Source organism: Eptesicus fuscus, chromosome 8 (genome assembly GCF_027574615.1).
Source record: "Eptesicus fuscus isolate TK198812 chromosome 8, DD_ASM_mEF_20220401, whole genome shotgun sequence".
In the NCBI taxonomy this organism is placed as follows: domain Eukaryota; kingdom Metazoa; phylum Chordata; class Mammalia; order Chiroptera; family Vespertilionidae; genus Eptesicus; species Eptesicus fuscus.
Window position 1 is genome coordinate 6234750 of NC_072480.1, and position 19514 is coordinate 6254263.

Here is a 19514-nt window from a genome sequence, read left to right on the forward strand (position 1 = left end):
CACATCTATAAAATTAAAACATGACCAAATGAGTTTTAGTCTAGAAATGCAAAGCAGTTTCATTAGGAGACCCAGTAATCCTATATAATAAAAGGCTAATATGCAAATTATCTCCTCAACCGGGAGTTCGACCAGCCCGCCAACCTCCTGTGTCCTCTCCCTCTGGCCGGCCTGGCATGATAGATTGGCCCCGATCAGGTGGGCCGGCCAGACCCCACCCTTGCACGAATTCGTGCACTGGGCCTCTAGTCTACACTAATAAAAGAGAAACATGCAAACTGACCGTACCTCCGCTACACCCACCAGCCACTCAGGAGCCAGTATGCAAATTAACCCAACAAAGATGGCGGCAGCCATGGAGCTGGAGTGAGCAGGAAGCTTGGGTTGCCCCCGGCAACGGAGGAAGCCAAGCTTCCCACCCGCCCTGGCCGGCCCTGGCCTCTGCTCAAGGCTACAAAGTTTCAATTATAGAAGATAAATAAATCCCAGATACCTGCTTCCAGCCGGCCCTGGCCTCCGCTCAAGGAGGCGCTGAAAAAAAAAGAAAAAAAGGAGGGGCTGGGAGCCTGGATCACCGGGTGGCATGGCCAGCTTGAAAACAGCCCTCAGCTCCTCATCCAGGCTGGCCAAACCCCCATGGGGTGAGGGTCCCCACTGGGGGACTTGACCAGCCTGAAAACGGCCCTCAGCCCCTCACCCAGGCCACCCCACGCCCCAAGGGAACCCCCACCCTGATCCAGGACATCCTTCAGGGCAATTCAGCCAGGCCCCACCCGTGCACCAGGCCTCTATCTATACTAATAAAAGGGTAATATGCTAATTAGACTGGGAGACCTTCCAGGAGACCTTCTGGATATTCTTCTGGACAAAGCCATGGTGGCAGGGCCGAGGTTGAGGCAGTTAGAGGCCAAGAGGGGAGGGTAGTTGTGGGTGATCAGGCCAGGATGGGACAGCAGTTGTGAGTGATCAGGCTGGTGGGGGGCGGGTCCGTTGGGGGTAAGCAGACCAGCAGGGGAGCCAGTTGGGGGCGAGCAGGACGTCAGTGGGGGTCAGTTGGAGGTGATCAGGATAGCAGGGGGGCAGTTGGGGGCGAGAAGACCAGTTGGGAGGAAAGATGGGGCAATCAGGCCAGCAGGGGGGGCAGTTGGGGATGAGCAGGCCGGCAGGGAGGTGCTTCTGGGGGCGAGCACACTGGCACGGGGGGGGCAGTTGGGGGTGATCAGGCTGGTGGGGGGGGGCACTTGGGGGCGGCGAGCAGGCCAGCATGCAGAGTGGTTAGGGGCAATCAGGCAGGCAGGCAGGTGAACGGTTAGGAGCCAGCAGTCCCAGATTGGGAGAGGGATGTCCGACTGCTGGTTTAGGCCCGATCCCTGTAAACTGGCAGCAGGACATCCTTCGAGGGGTCCCAGATTGGAGAGGATGCAGGCTGGACTGAGGGACACCACCCCCCATGCACGAATTTTGTGCACTGGGCCACTAGTATCTATACTAATAAAAGGGCAATATGCTAATTAGGCCAGACATCCATCCGGACAAAGCCACAGCAGCTGCGAGGGCCTAGGACCAGTGCTCGCACGGGAGAGGAGGGCCAGGCTGGCACCGCTGGTCCAGCGCCACGGCCCCTTTTGCAGAGGTGGCGAGATGGCGGCACCATGCCCCCTTCCGCAAAGGTGGCGCGGGACAGGCAACGGTGCGGCCTGGTTCCAGTGCTGCCCCTTCCACAGATGCAGCCACAGAGGCAGCAGCGGGGGCCCAGTCCAGGTGCAAAGCCTCCACAGAGGCTGGATAGGACGCAACCTACTGTGCCTCAACCTCCCACAGCCACTCCTACAGCCATCCTGGCCCCAGATCTCCGCTCACCCACCAGTGAGCTGGGGGCAGGGCCAGCGCTAAGAAGCAAGGGCCAAGGGCCAGTGGCAGCGGACAGTGGCAGCAGCAGTGGGGTGATGGGGGCAGTGCCTTCCCCTGATTAGCCTGGTTGCCTCCCGCAGAGGAGGATATCCCCTGAGGGCTCCTGGACTGTGAGAGGGGGCTGGCCGGGTTGAGGGACCCCCCCGCCAACCCCGTGCACAAATTTCATGCACCTGGCCTCTAGTAATGTTATAAACATGCAAAGGTTTTTACTAATGACCTGGTGCACAGATTCATGCACACTGAAAGGAAATCTATACTAATAAAAGGGTAATATGTTAATTAGGGCGGACGTCTTCTGGATGACCTTCCAGACAAAGCTGCAGTGGCTGCAAAGGCCGAGGTGTGGCTGCGAAAGGCCCAGGCTCAGGCTGGTAGTGGCAGCAGCAGCGGGGTAATGGGGGCGGTGCCTTACCCTGATCCGCCAGATCGCCTCCCACAGAGGGAGGCCAGACTGAGGCTTAGGCCGGGGGCCAAGGCAGAGGTGGTTAGGGGCAATAAGGCCAGCAGGCAAGCAAGTTAGGGGCGATCAGGCTGGCAGGGGAGCAGGGGGGCAAGGTAGGGGCGATCAGGCCGGCAGGGGGGCAAGGTAGGGGTGATCAGGCTGGCAGGCAGGTGAGCCATTAGGTGCCAGTGGTCCCAGATTGCAAGAGGGATGTTTGCCAGTTCGGGCCTAAACCGGCAGTCAAACATCCCCTGAGGGGTCCCAGATTGGAGAGGGTGCAGGCCTGGCTGAGGGACGCCCCCCATGCACAAATTTCATGCACCAGGCCTCTAGCTAATTAGAAGGTGACAGGCAGGTCAAGACTGGGCAAAACGGGCTGGACACGCCCTGCAGCCAACCTCCCATGGTCCCTTCCCAGCTGGCTGCACCTGGGGTGGATCGTGGCTTGAAGGGCGTCTGCAGAGTGAGTGGGATCCCTCTGGTAGGTGGGGTCCCTTGGCCTGGCCTGCGGGGATTGGGCTGAAACTGGCTCTCTGAAATCCCTGAGGGGTCCTGGAGTGTGAAAGGGCACTCTGCAAAGTTGCTCTCGTACAGGGTGTGGAATGCAAACACAAGTGTGAAGTAAGCCAGACTTGAGGCCGACAGTGCCCCAGCAACAACATAACCCACGGCCGAAGGTGGAATTGTGCAGCCCCGTGAGGAATTGGGCTCCCTCCTCTCTGGTTTGAGGATGCGCCACCTGAGAACCACCACTTCCAAGTCAATGCAGTTCGGCAGCTCCTGCGTTGAGCTTCTGGCCCTGGTGGTCAGTGCACATCATAGCTATCGGTTGGGCGGACACTTAGCACATTAGCTTTTTATATATATAGACTAGAGAGGCCTGGTGCATGAAATTCATGCACTTGGGAGGGGGGTCCTTCGGCCTGGCCTGCACTCTCTCACAGTCCGGGAGCCCTCAGGGGATGTCCGACTGACAGACATCCTCAGCACTGGAGCTGCCCCCTTGTGGCCAGTACATGTCATAGTGACCGGTCATTCCACCGTTTGGTCAATTTGCATATTAGCCTTTTATTAATATAGGATTATACTAATAGGCCTAAGAAGAAAAGTCATATAAACACATTCATGGATGCAAAAAAAGCATTTGAAAATTTTAACACACATTCATGTTAGAAACAATAAAATAAAAAATTATGGATATTTCCTTATCATGATTAAATAGATATACCTCAGGTCAAAATCTAGCAACTAACTAAATGGTGAAACCTTAGGGCTTTCCTCTTCCCAGAGTCATGACAAAAACATTCACTATATCTACTCCTATTAACCACTGTATTGTGGTGATGTTAAACATAATTAGACAAGAGAAAGTATTTAAGACCATACACATTGGAAAGTAAAAGGGAAAACCGTCTCTATTTACAAATGATATGAATACATATCTGAAAAACCCAAGAGACATTGTAAAGACTATTACAAACAATAAGAGAATTTAATAATGTACAGGATATAAAATCAAGACATAAGTATCAACAGCTGTCATATATGTAAACAAAAAAGCAAATATAAGACAATCCCATTTATAGTAGCAAAAATAAATAAGTAAATATATTTATTTTGAAATACAGACTGAGGAGAAAGATAACAGCCTGGAATATACACAGGCAATTCACAAAACAGTAAAATGAGCAATGAACAAAAGGAAAAATTACCACACTTACTAAAAACAAATAAAAACACAATTTATTTCCCTAACTAAATCTGACAAAGATTAAAATTTTCCCTGTGTTGAAGAATATTGGGAAAAAACAGGAACTCCCCATTACCACTGATAGTAGTATAAACTTATACCATAATTCTGATGAAGAATTTTGCAAAAAATATCAAAAGCACTAAATGTTGGAATATTTATCATCACAAAATCTTCTATAAGAATGTGTGCATAGATAGATGTGCAAAATGGCAGTGAATAAATGGAAGCAATAATGCCAAGCTCCCAGGACTAAACTAAAATTACAACTAAACTACAGAAAAACCATCCTGAATAGTCAACTGAAGACTAGCTGGAGAGAACCCTGATAATCAAGAACAGAAAGTGGAAACCACATAGAGCCTGGTAGGAAGTGCAGAGACACAAGAGGGCTAGCTGGGCTCCCACAGACATCAGCTTAAGTTCCGGAGGGATATCTCAGCTGTGGGGGGAGAGGGGAGTTCCTATGGAGAACTCTGGGGTCTAATCCCCAAGCTGGGTCCCCAGCTAAAAGCACCAGAACTGAGAAGGGTGTCCACATATCATCTGCCTGTGAAAAGCAGCAGAATTGCAGTCTGCCAGTGAAAGACAGCTGGAAATGCAGGCACCTTATTAAAAGACCAACTCACAAAATTAAGTGTGCACCCACTCACCTTGGGCTCCAGCAGAGGGAGGGCAGAGTGCACTGGAGATGGAGGAGCAGAAGCCAGGGTTGGGGGCTCTGGGGTTAGAGCTTGGAAGGCAGACACCCTGGTTTCCGGAGCCAAGTCATTCCCTCATAAGGCAGAGGACATCAATCACCAGCAGACCTTTACTATCCAGGCAGGTTTTGCCCCCCAGGGTGGTGGTGGGGGTGGTGGTGAGGGGGAGCAATTGCTGTTTTGATAAAAACTCCCAGCAAAGTGGGAATAGAGGGACCATAAATTAACATAATAAAGGCCATATATGACAAACCTACAGCCAACATCATACTCAATGGGCAAAAACTAAAAGCATTCCCCCTAAGAAGAGGCACAAGGCAGTGATGTTGACTTTCACCTCTCTTATTCAACATAGTACTGGAAGTCTTAGCCACAGTAATTAAACAAGAAAAAAAAAGGGGGGGGGGCATCCAAATCGAAAAGGAGTAAGTAAAACTCTCATTATTCGCAGATGACATGATATTGTACATAGGAAATCCTAGAGACACCATCAAAAACACTACTAGATTTAATAAATGAATTCAGCAACATAGCAGGATACAAAATTAATATTCAGAAATCGATGGCATTTCAATACACTAAAAATAAATTCTCAGAAAGAGAAACCAAACAATCCCATTTATTATTACCATAAAAAAAAATTAAGATACTTAGGAAGAAACTTAACCAAGGAGGTAAAGACTTGTACTCAGAAAACTATAAGATGTTGAAAAAAGAGGTAGAAGATAAAAGCAAGTGGAAGAATATACCATGTTCATTGACTGGTAGAATTAACATCATTAAAATGTCCATACTACCTAAAGAAATATATAGATTCAATGCAATCCCTTTTAAAATACCAACAGCATATTTCACATATCTAAAACAAATAAATACTCCAAAAATTAATATGGAACCAAAAAAGACCCCTAATAGCTGCAGCAATCTTGAGAAAGAAGAACAAAGTTGAAGGTATCATAATACCAGATATCAAGTTGTATTACAAAGCCACTTTGCTCAAAACAGCTTGATACTATCACAAGAACAGGCATAAAGATCAATGGAATAGAATAGAGACCCCAGAAATCACACCAAGTCATTATGCTCAATTAATATTTGACAAAGGAGGCAAGAGCATACAATAGAGTCAAGACAGTCTAATTAACGGTGTTGGGAAAATTAGACAGATACATGCACAAAAATGAGGCTAAACCACCAACTTACACCATACACAAAAATAAACTCAAAATGAATAAAATAACTGAAATGTAAGTTGGAAACCATAAATATCCTAGAAGAAATCATAGGCAGCACAATCTCAGACATATACATCTCCTAGGGCAAAGGCAACTAAGTAGAAAATAAACAAATGGGACTACATCAAAATGAAAAGCTTCTGCACAGTGAAATAAACCATCAACAAAATGAAAAGGGAGCCCACTGTATGGCAGAATATATTTGGCAATGATACATCTGATAAACGGTTAATATCCAAAATATATAAGGAACTCATACAGCTTAACAAAGGAAGATAAATAATTCAATTAAAAAATGGGCAAAGGAACTAAATAGACACTTCTCCAAAAGAGACATTCAGATGAATAAGAGACATATGAAAAAATGCTCAAAGTCAATGATCATCAGAGAGATGCAAATCAGAAGGACAATGAGATATCACCTCCCACCTATCAGAATGATTACCATCAACAAATGGCAAGTGCTGGCAAGGATGTTGCAAAAAGAGATCCCTAGTACACTGCTGGTGGGAATGCAAACTGATGCAGCCACTATGGAAAACAGTATGGAGTTTCCTCAAAAGAATTAAATTAAGTAACTGCCATTTGACCTAGTGACCCCACTTCTAGGAATATATCCTAAGAAACCCGAAACACCAAACAGAAAGAAAGTATGCCCCACTATGTTCATTGTAGGGTAATTTACAATAGCTAAGATTTGCAAACAGCCCAAATGCCCACCAGTAGATGAGTGGATAAAAAAGCTATGGTACATTTATACCATGGAATACTATGCAACAGTAAAAAAGAAGCATCTCTTACCCTTTGAGACATCCTGGATGGACCCGAAGAGTATTATGCTAAGCGAAATAAGCCAGTCAGAAAAAGAGAAGTATCACATGGTCTCAGTCATATGTGTGAACAAAATAATGAACAAAATAAACTGATGATGAAGAAAATAGATCCAGAGATATAGAAGCTTGGAAGAGACTGTGGAATCTCAGAGGAAAGGTGGAGATAGGTGAGTACAGATCAACCAAATAAGTTGTATGCATATATTCATTATCCATGGACACAGACAACAGGGTGGTGATGGCCTAGGGTGGTGGGCGGGTGCGGCTGGCAGGGGTCAATGGGGGCGGAGGGAGGGGGTAAATGGGACGTATGTAATACTTTCAGCAATATAGATTAAAAAAAAAAAAAAGAATGTGTACATATATACATACATATAAATGATAATGCAAGTTAATGACAAATGCACCACAATAATTTTAACTCAATGGAGGGATTATTGCTTAATTTTCTTTTTGTTTATTTAGATATTTGATAATAAACATATAACTTTGATCCTAACAACAGTTTTTTTTTTCCAATATATTTTTATTGTTGATAGTATTACAAATATCTCCCATTTAAGGCCAGTTATTTTTTCTAAATCCTGTAACCTTAGCAGTACAAATACATAACCCTCTTTCCACCAAAATCCAATTCCGCGGAACTGTATGTAAACTCCCATGAGAACAGAGATCACGATTCTCTTACTTTTAGATTTCCTACCCCCAAAAGTAGCATAATCCTTGACAAAGAATAAATGGTTAATAAATATTTGTTAAATGGATGAAATTTACAAATTCCCATTACATTTTCTCTCATATGCATTCCTTACCATTTGAGTGTCTGTCTAATGAAAATAATTTTTTTTTAATCATATACCTTTAAAGTCTCTTTGAGAGTTTGTTTCAAGTTGCTGTGATTGTGCCACTGTTTTCAACATCTCCTGAATTACTACCCGGTCACTATTTCCAGCATCACTATATAAACAGAAATAATGATTAAAAATACACACACACATCACTATACAAACAAAAATAATGATTAAAAAAACACACACACACACACACAACACACACACACACAACTTGAAAGTATTATGCCCTTATTGTTAATATAAGAAAAATGTTAAAGATATTAAGTAGTTACAATTTTAATCAAAATTAATAAAACCTAAATTACATTCACAAGATTTTAAAACTGAGATATATTAGGGTTACTAAAAAATACTAACAATATTCCATATTTAATTACAATTTAATTAATCACTGAAAACACTAAGTTTACTGTTACTTAAAAAGAGCAATAACTAATAAGTTTGACAATTACTTTAGCACTTCTGTATACACTATAGTTACTACCTAGTTACAACTAATATTCTTGATTATCTAGAATTACTCAAAATACAGAAATAACTATTTGAAATAACTTCCATTCTTCTTCCCCATCATCAAAACAGCAAAGATCTGAGCAAGAACAACTCTAGACACACCTGCTCCCTGCACTAGCATGGAGCCGATTCCCTTAGCAAGGGAATGCAATAACCAAATGAAATTTAAGATACAAAGTCAGAACTCTATAAGCTGTTGACTTATTATAGGCATTATCTTTCATTTATACCCACATATTGCTTTAGCATTTGAGTCATGTGCCTCACAAACCAACCTGTTACCAGGTTAATTTAGGCTGAATGTCAATTTCAAACACCTGAAAAACAATCAGCTTAATCTCTAATTGACTATTCTTGCTACAGAGGAACTCACAATGAGAAAAAGAGGGCAAAGCAATCAGCTTTATTTTCCCAGTCATAAAATCTTTCCCAATTCACTATTATTACATCAATATACCTATAGTGTCTTTTTATGATAATTTTCTAGTCAAGAATCTAAACCATTTTCCTTTTGACTATGGAATTAAAACTTTTTCTACATTTATGATCAGATCCTTCCCACCAACCTTATTTCTCTTAATTTTCTTACCTAGGGAAAATCCTATATAATAAAAGGCTAATATGCAAATCAACCGAACTGCGGAACAACCGGTCGCTATGATGTGCACTGACCGCCAGGGGCAGGTGCTCAATGCAGGAGCTGCCCCTGGTGGTCAGTGTGCTCCCATTAGGGGGAGCGCAGTTCAGCCAGAAGCCCTGAGCCGGGCTCACGGCTAGTGAGTGCAGCGGTGGTGGCAGGAGCCTCTCCCACCTCCGCAGCAGCGCTAAGGCTGTCCGACTGATGGGGGGAGCGGGCCTAAGCTGTCAGTCGGACATCCGCAGTCCGGACTGAGGGACTCTCCCCCCCCCCCCCCAGTGCACGAACTTCATGCACTGAGCCTCTAGTAATACCTATCAGGATTGTTTAGAGGGCTAAATATAATAATCATATAATAATCCATGTAAAACTTTTCTCAGGGTGCCTTATACTGAATACATATCTATACTAAAAGGCCAGGCATCACAAAAGGAACTACCAGAGACCAGACCACCCCCGCCCCTCGCCAAGCTGGCTCCACGCCCAAGCAAGTGGTTAGGGGCAATCAAGCAGGCAGGCAGGCAGAATGGTTAGGGGAGATCAGGTAGGCAGACGGCCCCTCGCCAGGTGGGCCCTGCCCCAATCAAGTGGTTAGTGGCAATCAGACAGGCAGGCAGAGTGGTTAGGGGTGATCAGGTTGGCAGACCAGTGGTTAGGGGTGATCAGGTAGGCAGGCAAGTGGTTAGGGGCGATCAGGTAGGCAGATGGCCCCTCGCTGGGCTGGCTATGCCCCCAAGCAAGCAGTTAGGGGCGATTAGGCAGGCAGGCCAGCAGTTAGGGGAGATCAGGCAGGCAGGCCAGCAGTTAGGGGTGATCAGGCAGGCAGGCAGGCAGAGTGGTTAGGGGCAATCAGGTAGGCAGGCCAGCGGTTAGGGGAGATCAGGTAAGCAGGCAGAGTGGTGAGGGGTGATCAGGTAAGCAGGCAAGCATTTAGGGGCGATCAGGTAGGCAGACAGCCCCTCACGGGGCTGGCCCTGCCACCCAGCAAGCAGTTAGGGGTGATCAGGCAGGCAGGCAGAATGGTTAGGGTGATCAGGTAGACAGATGACCCCTTGCAGGGCTGGCCTCGCCCCTCAGCAAAGAAAGAGGGAGGCCCAGGCCAGCCAAGCCATCGCACCCCAGCCTGTCTCCTGCAGAGGGAGGACACCAGTGACAGGTGAGGGGGGGCAGCACTGCACAGATGGCAAGCAGTGGCAGTGGCAGGGTGGGGCCAGCTGCCTGCAGCCAGGGGAAGTAAAGCCCCACTAGGCCCTGATCTCAGGCCAGGCCTAGCGACCCCACCCGAGGGGTCCCAGATTGTGAGAGGGTGTAGGCTGGGCTGAGGGAACCCCCTGCCCTCCGAGTGTACGAATTTTCGTGCACTGGGCATCTAGTTAGCTTATAATCCTACTAGAGGCCCAGTGCACAAAATTCATGAATGGGAGGGGGGGGGGTGTCCCTCAGCCCAACCTGTACCATCTCCAATCTGGGACCCCTTGAGGGATGTCTGACTACCCATTTAGGTACAATCCAGGATTGCTGGCTCCCAACCGCTCACCTGCCTGCCTGCCTGATTGTCCCTAACTGCTTCTGCCTGCCAGCCTGATCACCCCCTAACCACTCCCCTGCCAGCCTGATCAACACCTAACTGCTCCCCTGCCAACTCGATTGCCCCTAACTGCCCTCCCCTGCCAACCTGGTTGCCCCCAACTGTCCTCCCCTGCAGGCCTGGTCCCCCCCAACTGCCCTCCCCTGCTGGCCCGGTCACACCTAACTTCCCTCCCTTGCCAGCCTGGTCACCCCTAACTGCCCTTCCCTGCCAGCCTGGTCACACCTAACTGCCCTCCCCTGCAGGCCTGGTCCCTCCCAACTGCCCTCCCCTGCCGGCCATCTTGTGTCCACATGGGGCCAGCCATCTCCTCTGTAGGGAGTGATGGTCAATTTGCATATCATTCTTTTATTAGATAGGATTCCTCCTACTCCATTCAATCTTGCTCATTAGTTCTGAATGAGTTAATATTTTTTTAAACTTACTATGTACTTTGTGTAAACACCAAGCTCTGTAAAGCAAGAAAACTTAATTATCAAAATTATTTAAATGAGGGGTTCTCAGAGAGAAGGCAAAGTGAGAGGGTCTAGGCTCTCTAACCACACTAGGCAGCTTCACTTTTATCTGTTTATATATTGTGTTTTCATACATGATTTTACTTTAAGAAAGGGTTCTACTCTTTAAAAAAAAGGTCTGAACATCACTATCCTAAAAATGCTTATTTAGCCCTGGCTGGTATGGTTCAGTGGTAGAGTATCAGTCTCAGGTTCGATTCCAGGTCTAGGGCATGTACCTGGGTTGTAGGTTCGTTGCCCTGCCCTGGTTGGGGCATATGCAAGAAGCAACCAATTGATGTGTCTCTCTCACATCAATATTACTCTCTCTCTCTCTCTCTCTCTCTCTCTTTTCTCTCTCTCTCTCTTCTCCTCCCTCCCTCCCTTCCACTCTCTCTAAAAATCAATGGGAAAAATATCCTCGGGTGAGGATTAACAAAAAATAATAAAAATGTTTATTTTTATACAGTAGCAGCTTACCTGGGATTAACTTCAAGGTGGTAATTGCTTGCAATAGTGCTAATTTCAATTTTCTTTTTAGATGGAGTCTGTGGACAAAGAAAATAGATGTTTTTAACATTCATTTATTGGCTAGCTCTCCTCTTTCCTGTATTTCACTGTTTTGTTTTGTTTTTTATTATTATACTGGAGGCCCAGTGCATAAATTTGTGCAAGGTGGGGCGTCCTTCAGCCCGGTCTGCACCCTCTCACAATCTGGGACCACTGGCTCCTAACCGCTCGCCTGCCTGCCTGATCGCCCCTAACCACTCGCCTGCCTGCCTGATCGCCCCTAACCGCTCACCTGCCTGCCTGATTGCCCCTAACCACTTGCCTGCCTGTCTGATCGCCCCTAACCACCTCGGCCTTGGCCCCTGCCACCGCAGCTTCGTCCAGAAGGACGTCCAGAATGACGTCCGGAAGGCTGTTCAGCTGTCCGGTCTAATTATCATATTATGCTTTTATTATTATAGATAAACAATAATGCTTACTAAAATAAAATTTTAAAGAACTACCACTAATGTTTTAACTTCATTAATCCCATTCTTTTATTACTGTGCAGATAAACATTTTTTATACAAACTGCATCATAGCCTGTTTTTTATTGAGATTACATTTTTCCTCTACCTCCAGAAATCTCCAAACCATTTTGTTATCAGATCATCTTTGTACACAACCTATATGTCCTGTTACAGCCTTTCCCATAACACACAAAAATACACACACACACACACATCAGTGTTTCTTGTCAAAAATAAAAGAGGCAAACATATTTCGCTGTTTTGCTTTTCCTACTTAATAATACAACTAGGCCAGTGGTCAGCACTCATTAGTCAACAGAGCCAAATATAAACAGTACAACGACTGAAATGTCTTTTGAGAGCCAAATTTTTTAAACTTAAACTTCTTCTAACGCCACTTCTTCAAAATAGACTCGCCCAGGCCGTGGTATTTTGTGGAAGAGCCACACTCAAGGGGCCAAAGAGCCGCATGTGGCTCGTGAGCTGCAGTTTGCTGACCACAGAACTAGGCAATTCCTCTCAGACAAAGTGGAATACGGTGTTAGAGTTGCATTTGAATCTATAACATGGGTGTCCCAAAAACTAGTCATATTGATGGGCATTTTATTTTTTGCCTTTTGCCATTTCAAACAATTCCATAATTAACACCCTTGCACATGTCTCTTGCACTGCTTTCATTTCCATAGCAATAGGTTCCCAATAAAGAATTTGCTCGATTAACAGGGATATTTTCTATACTTCTATTATGTATGTGTGTTTATATCTATAATCAGTTTCCCTTCCAAAAAAATATTTAGCAATTCATTTTTCTCCTGGCAGTGAATACAATTTCCCAAAATTCCCCACTCTCAGTAAGTTTTACGTCATGACTTTAATTTTTGCCAGCTGATGATTATATATATATATATACACACATATATATATATATATATATATATATATATGTACATATATATACCATAGTTAATATACATTATAATATATAAAATATAAGAGAGTATATATATTACTGAATATATGTAATAGATTCACACTGCTTTTCCTTGACTATCACAAAGGTCAACATCTTTACATGTTTATTGTCTATTTATATTTCTCTTCTGTGACTATTTTTTATTCCATTTTCTACCAGGTTTTTGTCTTTTCCATTGTTGGTTTATAAAATCTTTTACCTAAAATGTTCCTTTCAAATATTTATAATCATTCATTTTCCTATTGATTTCATGTGTTATCTTCTGTCATACAAATTTCAAAAATTCATATATTTCCAAGAACATATATATTTTTCTATAGCGTCTATGTTTTCTATCAAAAGGTGTTCTTGATCCATAGGCTGTTTAAGGAATTTTATTGAAAAATTTAGTGTTTCACTTTAACATTTAAATCTTTCCTTCATCTGGAATTTATCTTTATACGTTAGGTATCAGAGATTCAACTTTTTATGTTAGCACATTGTGATTACTCATCCTTTTCCTACTGATCTGAAATAGATCCTCCATCTTATTTCTGGGCTATTAAGTTCCACTGACCTAACTCTCTGTACCCATGCCAATACAATACTGTTTTTATTATAGTAGCTTTACAATATGATTTAATATCTGTTCAAGTCAGTCCCACTTCCAAATATTTTTAAGTTACTTTAGCCAGTATCAGAAATCTATTATTTCATATGTACTTTAAGAATTTCATACAATTAAAAAACAATTGGATTTTAATTAATCTTCATTGAAAGTTACACTCTGAGTGGAGGAAAAAGATACTTTTAAATATTAACTCACATATCTGAGACATACTGCATCTTTCTATTTGATCAGTTCTTGTTCTTTGTCCTTTTATGTTCAAGTTTCTTCCTACAGATTCCACACTTTTCTTATTAAATTTTTCCCTGCATATATTATAAGAATTTCCACCAAACTCAATGTATCTAAACACAAACTAATCAGAGTCAAGACAGTATCTTCAATAAACGTTGGGAAAATTAGACAGATCCAGGCAAAAAACGAGACTAGACCACCAACTTACACCATACTCAAAAATAAACTCAAAATGGATAAAAAACTTAAATGTAAGTCATAAAACCATAAAAATCCTACAAGAAAACATAGACAGCAAAATCTTAGACATCTCTCGTAGCAATATGTTTGTGGATATATCTCTTAGGGCAAAGGAAACTACGGAGAAAATAAACAAATGGGACTACATCAAAATAAAAAAGCTTCTGCACAGTGAAATAAACCATCAACAAAATGAAAAAGGAGCCCACTGTATGGGAGAACACATTTGGCAATGATACATCTGATAAACAGTTAATATCCAAAATACATAAGGAACTCATACAACTTAACAAAAGGAAGACAAATGGTCCAATTAAAAAGTGGGTAAAGGACCTACTAGACACTTTTCCAAAGCGGACATTCAGGTGGATAAAAGACATGAAAAAATGCTCCAAGTCACTGAACATCAGAGATGAAAATTAGAACAATGAGGTATCACCTCACACCTGTCAGAATAGCTACCATCAAAAAATCAACAAATGACAAGCGCTAGCCAGGTTGTGGAGAAAAGGGAGCACTAATTCACTGTTGGTGGGAATGCAGACTGGTGCAGCAATTATGGAAAACAGTATGGCGTTTCCGCAAATAATTAAATATGAAAAAGAAAACTTATATATGGAACTTCCATTTGATCCAGTGATTCCACTTCTAGGAATATATCCTAAGAAACCCAAAAGACCAAACAGAAAGAATGTATGCACCCCTATGTTCACAGCAGAGCAATTTACAATAACTAATTTCTGGAAACAGCCCAAGTGCACATCAGTAGATGAGTGGATAAAAAAAGCTATGGTACATTTACACAATGGAATACTATGCAGCAGTAAAAAAAAAAAAAAAAAAAGGATCTCTTGCCCTTTGAGACAGCATGGAGGGACCTGGAGCGTATTATACTAAGCAAAATAAGACAGTCAGAGAAAGACAAGTATCACATGATCTCACTCATATGTAGAATATAATGAAAAAAATATACTGTTGAACAAAATAGATCCAGAGACACAGAAGCATGGAAGAGACTGTGGAATCTCAGAGGGAAGGCGGGGGTCGGGGGTGAGGAGTAGAGGGAGGTAGAAAGAGATCAACCAAAGAACTTGCTTGCGTAACCCATGGATACAGACAATATGGTGGTGGAGGCCTCGGGTGGGGTGAGGCAATAAGGGGTCAATGGGAGAAAAAAGGGGACATATGTAATACTTTCAACAATAAAGATTAAAAATTAAATAAACACAAGCTAATCAACATTAGCCTAAAATCTAACATCCTAAACATTCTATATGTATAAGACAGTATAGCAATGGCTATGAAGGATATGAAAATGAATATGCTATGTTCCCTATATAATTTCAAAATAAATACTATTTTGTCAAAGTGAAAGATGTAAAAGCAATAATAATATAACATAAGGCAAAAAAAAAGTACTCTAAACATATAAACTGTGTACTAGAAGGAAAAATTAATTCTAATGGAGTTGTAGGGCACTCTGAGAGCAGACATTCCAGCTAGATCTTCAACATGGTCTAGAAGGAAAGAGCATGAAAATGCACTGCACGATATGAAGCTGGAAAGCTCAGCCAGGGCAAGATTACAGGAACTCTGTTATGATCCCAGAACCTCATGCCTCCTTTTCCAGACAGTCAGCTGCCAATCTTTACTAAGTTGCCTTATTCCACGATTACAATTTCGCTCAAAATCATTCCCTTTCTTTCCATACCCACTATTGCTCTCAGAATAATGGGCTTTTAAAACCTTGAGTTCTAGTTCCAAATGAGCCACTGATTTTCTAGGTAATTTAAAATGAACCCTACCGCCACATTTTACCCTAATCTCCTGTTGCTCATATTTCTCTCTAACATAACTGACTTTGGGCTGGTTATAATAATTAAGTCTATAAATCAGTAGCTCTCAATCCTGAATACCAGGATTACCTGTGAAATTCTTACTTAAATCATATATGGGGCAGCAATGGGGGAGGGCAATGTATTGATGATGAGGACTGAAAATCCCTGCTATAAATATCTGGAGGGCCTCAAAGTGAAATGCTTACTGTGATGGTCTGATGTTCAATTCTCAATTTTTCCACTCCAACACCATAAAGTTCACGTAGAATACACATAATTCTTGTCTTTTTACCAGCACCTGATGGACCATACACTAACAAATGAGGAAAGTCACCACACTGTACCTGGGAAAAGAAAAAAATCAAACAATGACGCATTTTCCTAATCACACAATTGTTCTGGGTAGAATTAAACTCTTTTTAAGTATCAATATTTTGTATCTCTACCTATGAAACTTCAAATATATATATGTATGTGTGTGTGTGTGTGTGTGTATGAATGTACATATAGAGATTTTTTAAAATTATGGAATGTTGATTATTCCCTGGCATTAATTTTATGTAATTATATACCTAGCATACATGCTTGATACAATACCATGTGCTAGAAAGTAAGAACTCCCAAACCTGGCTGACTGTCAGAATCTCCTAGGGAACTTTTTAAATTAAAAGACTGATTGGTTATTAGATCCATTCCATCAAATTATGATTCAGTAACTAAAATTAATATCTGTCATAGTTTGGGTTTCCACACACAGTCCCTTTGATAAGAACTGAGTGCATTTGGCCTATTTGGAAAGTAAAGAAAAATTTTGTAGGGAAGCAAAAGGAAAAGAAGGCAGAGTGTATTATCAACTTAAATACCATTCTGGGCACCTGAGACTTGATCTTGCTGGGGATCTTGAAGCTAAAGTTAAAATACACCACAGTATTACCCCTCTCAAGGGTACAGAAGATGGAGTCTGACATGCTATCTCTCATCAATCCTTTGTTAAAGCTAGACTGGAAAAGTGGAGGGGGAGTAGTGAACATTCCCAGGTATTTCAAGTCAATTTAGGGGTGACAGCAAGGGAAAGCCTCAGTAAGTGCAAATACAGGGAGGTGAAAGTCAGTCTGTGTGCACTCACAAGAAAGAGCAAGGGGACAAAGTAGAGCACTAATAGTGCTGCATTACAGTACAAGACTGTGTTTTATAATGTTTCCCAGGTGACACTGATGATCAATCTGGTTTAGGAATGTATAATATGAAGGCTATAAAGATGAAAACACATCTGTGCCTCGGATATACACTGAGTGGCCAGATTATTATGCGTTCAGAGATCATAATAATCTGGCCACTCAGTGTATAAAATCTTGTGGAGCAAGTTTTGTAAAAGCATTATAGAAAAATAAGTATCTTAAGAGAAGTACTTAAAATTTACAGTACATTTTAACACTTTGTAAACTCATCTAACTCTGGCACTGAAGAAAAAACGTCTCAAGGAAAGAGACTATTCAACTAATAATACATGCTCCTCAAATACTAGCTGCCTTTGTTTTTTTAATCTTCAATCTAATAAAAAATAAAGGTTATGCTTTAAATGTTTTATAGTTTTATGAAACTGTAGACTCAACAATAAACAGGTAAACATTTTTTAAAAGCAAATCTGTTAACTCATGAGTATATTAAATTTTTGTCCAAAACATTTATTCCAAATTCTGTAAAAAATGCCACAGATAATGTAAAATGTATCTTTTGTCTAAGAAAAATGAAGTGAAAGCCATTGAGAGAAAATGCAATTTGTCTATAAAGTATACAGATATAACAGGTTTATTTTTAATTAGCACAGATGGAATACCAATAATTAATGAAGAGGGAAAAAAAACCTATCTCACGACACTATCAACTCTTCTAATGACCATCATATAAAGGGATGGAGTTCCCTCTTTTATTAGTTCTCATTTTTAAAAAGTACTTAAGTAGTACCTGTAATTGGTGAGCAAAAACACTTTTATCAGCACGTGGTGTTTCAGGTCCTTGAAAGGGGTGGATAAATGGCTCCAGGGACACAAGATTTTTCTGAAGACCCTCTTCCCTGTCCACTCCCTACAAAATTTAGCTCGCTTCTCATAAACATTGCCATCAGCATTTTATAAACGACAACACAAAAATAGGCATCAGGATGGGGGGGAGAGGGTCTTCCACATGGAATTAAACTCAAGGACAACCTAATTAACGTGTTTTAGTATTACAAATGACCTTAGAAATTAATAAGCCAAATACCTTCCCATCTGTACAGGACAATGACACCAGGAAATTTTAAGAAGCTGCTTTAAAAAAATCAGCGGGATGACGTCACTTCTCTGCCCCAAACCTGCCAAAGGCTTCCCACCACCTCTAGGGAACGTACTGAATCCGCAGCCCTCCCCCGCACACACCCCCGTTTCCTACCCTCTCCCCGGCCCACCGTTACCCAGCTGCACGGGCTGGAGGGCGCTCCGGGCTCCGCGCCTCGGTACTGGCGGCTCCCGCCACCAGCTCCACCGCCCCCGCAGCTGTGCCGGGTTTTCTCCCTCCACCTGCGACTCGTCCTGGCTCAGATGGCGGTTCTCAGCCGGCCCATCCTTGTTACAGGCACAGCCTTGGCCCTTCCCCGTGCTCCCCGGTCCCCCTCACTGTTTTCTGTTCCCCACAGCACCCTCACCTCCCACCACTCGGCCGGGCCCACGCCGGAGCCCGCCCCCGCCCGCCCCCGCCCCGCCCGGCGCCTCACCAGGCTGCGCAGCCCGGCCGCCTGCTCCCGGTGGTAGTCCAGCCGCGCCAGCGAGCAGGGCCGGTACTTGTCGGCCCAGAGGCTCATGGCTGGAGGACTGCCCGCGTCCGACGCTCGAAACTCCCGCGCGCGCGCTCCGCACCCGGCGGCCCCGGCGACCTTTGCGCACCGCCCAAATCTCGTGACGTCACTACCGGCCGCGGGCGCGCGAAAGACTTCCGGACCTCTCCTACTACGGAAGCCTAGTGCAGACAGAATTGGCCGCCGCCTAGGTCCCGTTGACGTCATCTGTTCATTCTAATCATTTTCCCTTTGTTCTCGCCCGGTGTGATAGTTCAGGAGCTATCCAGCAAAATTTGAAATTGGTTCTGATATTCTAGGCGTCAAATCTCTGGGTACCTTAGAGAAGCTACCCTCCTTGATTCATTTCGTTATTCATTTATTTATTCATGCTTTCTGCAGAAACGTACAACATATTTACTGCGTTGAGCTCTGTTCTTGACACTAGAATATGTCTGGGTTGTGGCTTTCCTCATTTGACAGGCATCCAATAATTTATTGAATTAATTGCTAAAAATAAGATCTAAACTTTACTATCTTTCCTTACCTCCATTCTTTGAGGTTCTTACTGGATTAAAAGCAAAACAATCTGAAGGTCATGAAAAGCTACAGAAATGTGGCCTGTAGTAGAAAAGACATAAGGGTAACAAACTATTCTAAGTCCGGAATGTTTGAAAGCCCTTTTGATTAAAATGAGGGGGGAAATATGAAACCCTTGGGAAAATATTTTGCATATCAAACTTATAAAAAATGTTCATTATACCTCTCAAATGCACTTTCTAGTTGTACATAATATTAATTCCTCACTTAATTTGTGGTTTTAGTTTATA

At 43.0% G+C, this 19514-nt stretch overlaps 1 protein-coding gene across 2 annotated transcripts in view; it reads right to left on the reverse strand.

Moving 5' to 3' along the window:
* Window positions 1–18802, reverse strand: part of RFC3 (replication factor C subunit 3) — a 30830-nt gene extending 12028 nt beyond the window's left edge. The window contains exons 1-4 of one of the 2 annotated variants that reach the window (XM_054719737.1): window positions 18625–18802; window positions 16079–16216; window positions 11442–11509; window positions 7735–7832 (exon numbers count right to left, since the gene is read on the reverse strand). In XM_054719737.1, the coding sequence (XP_054575712.1) occupies window positions 7735–7832; window positions 11442–11509; window positions 16079–16216; window positions 18625–18711 (391 nt within the window). In that variant the 5' untranslated portion in view covers window positions 18712–18802. The remainder of the gene's footprint in view (window positions 1–7734; window positions 7833–11441; window positions 11510–16078; window positions 16217–18624) is intronic. The other variant, XM_054719738.1, reaches the window with a different exon arrangement.
* Between the last annotated feature and the right edge of the window lie 712 nt (window positions 18803–19514).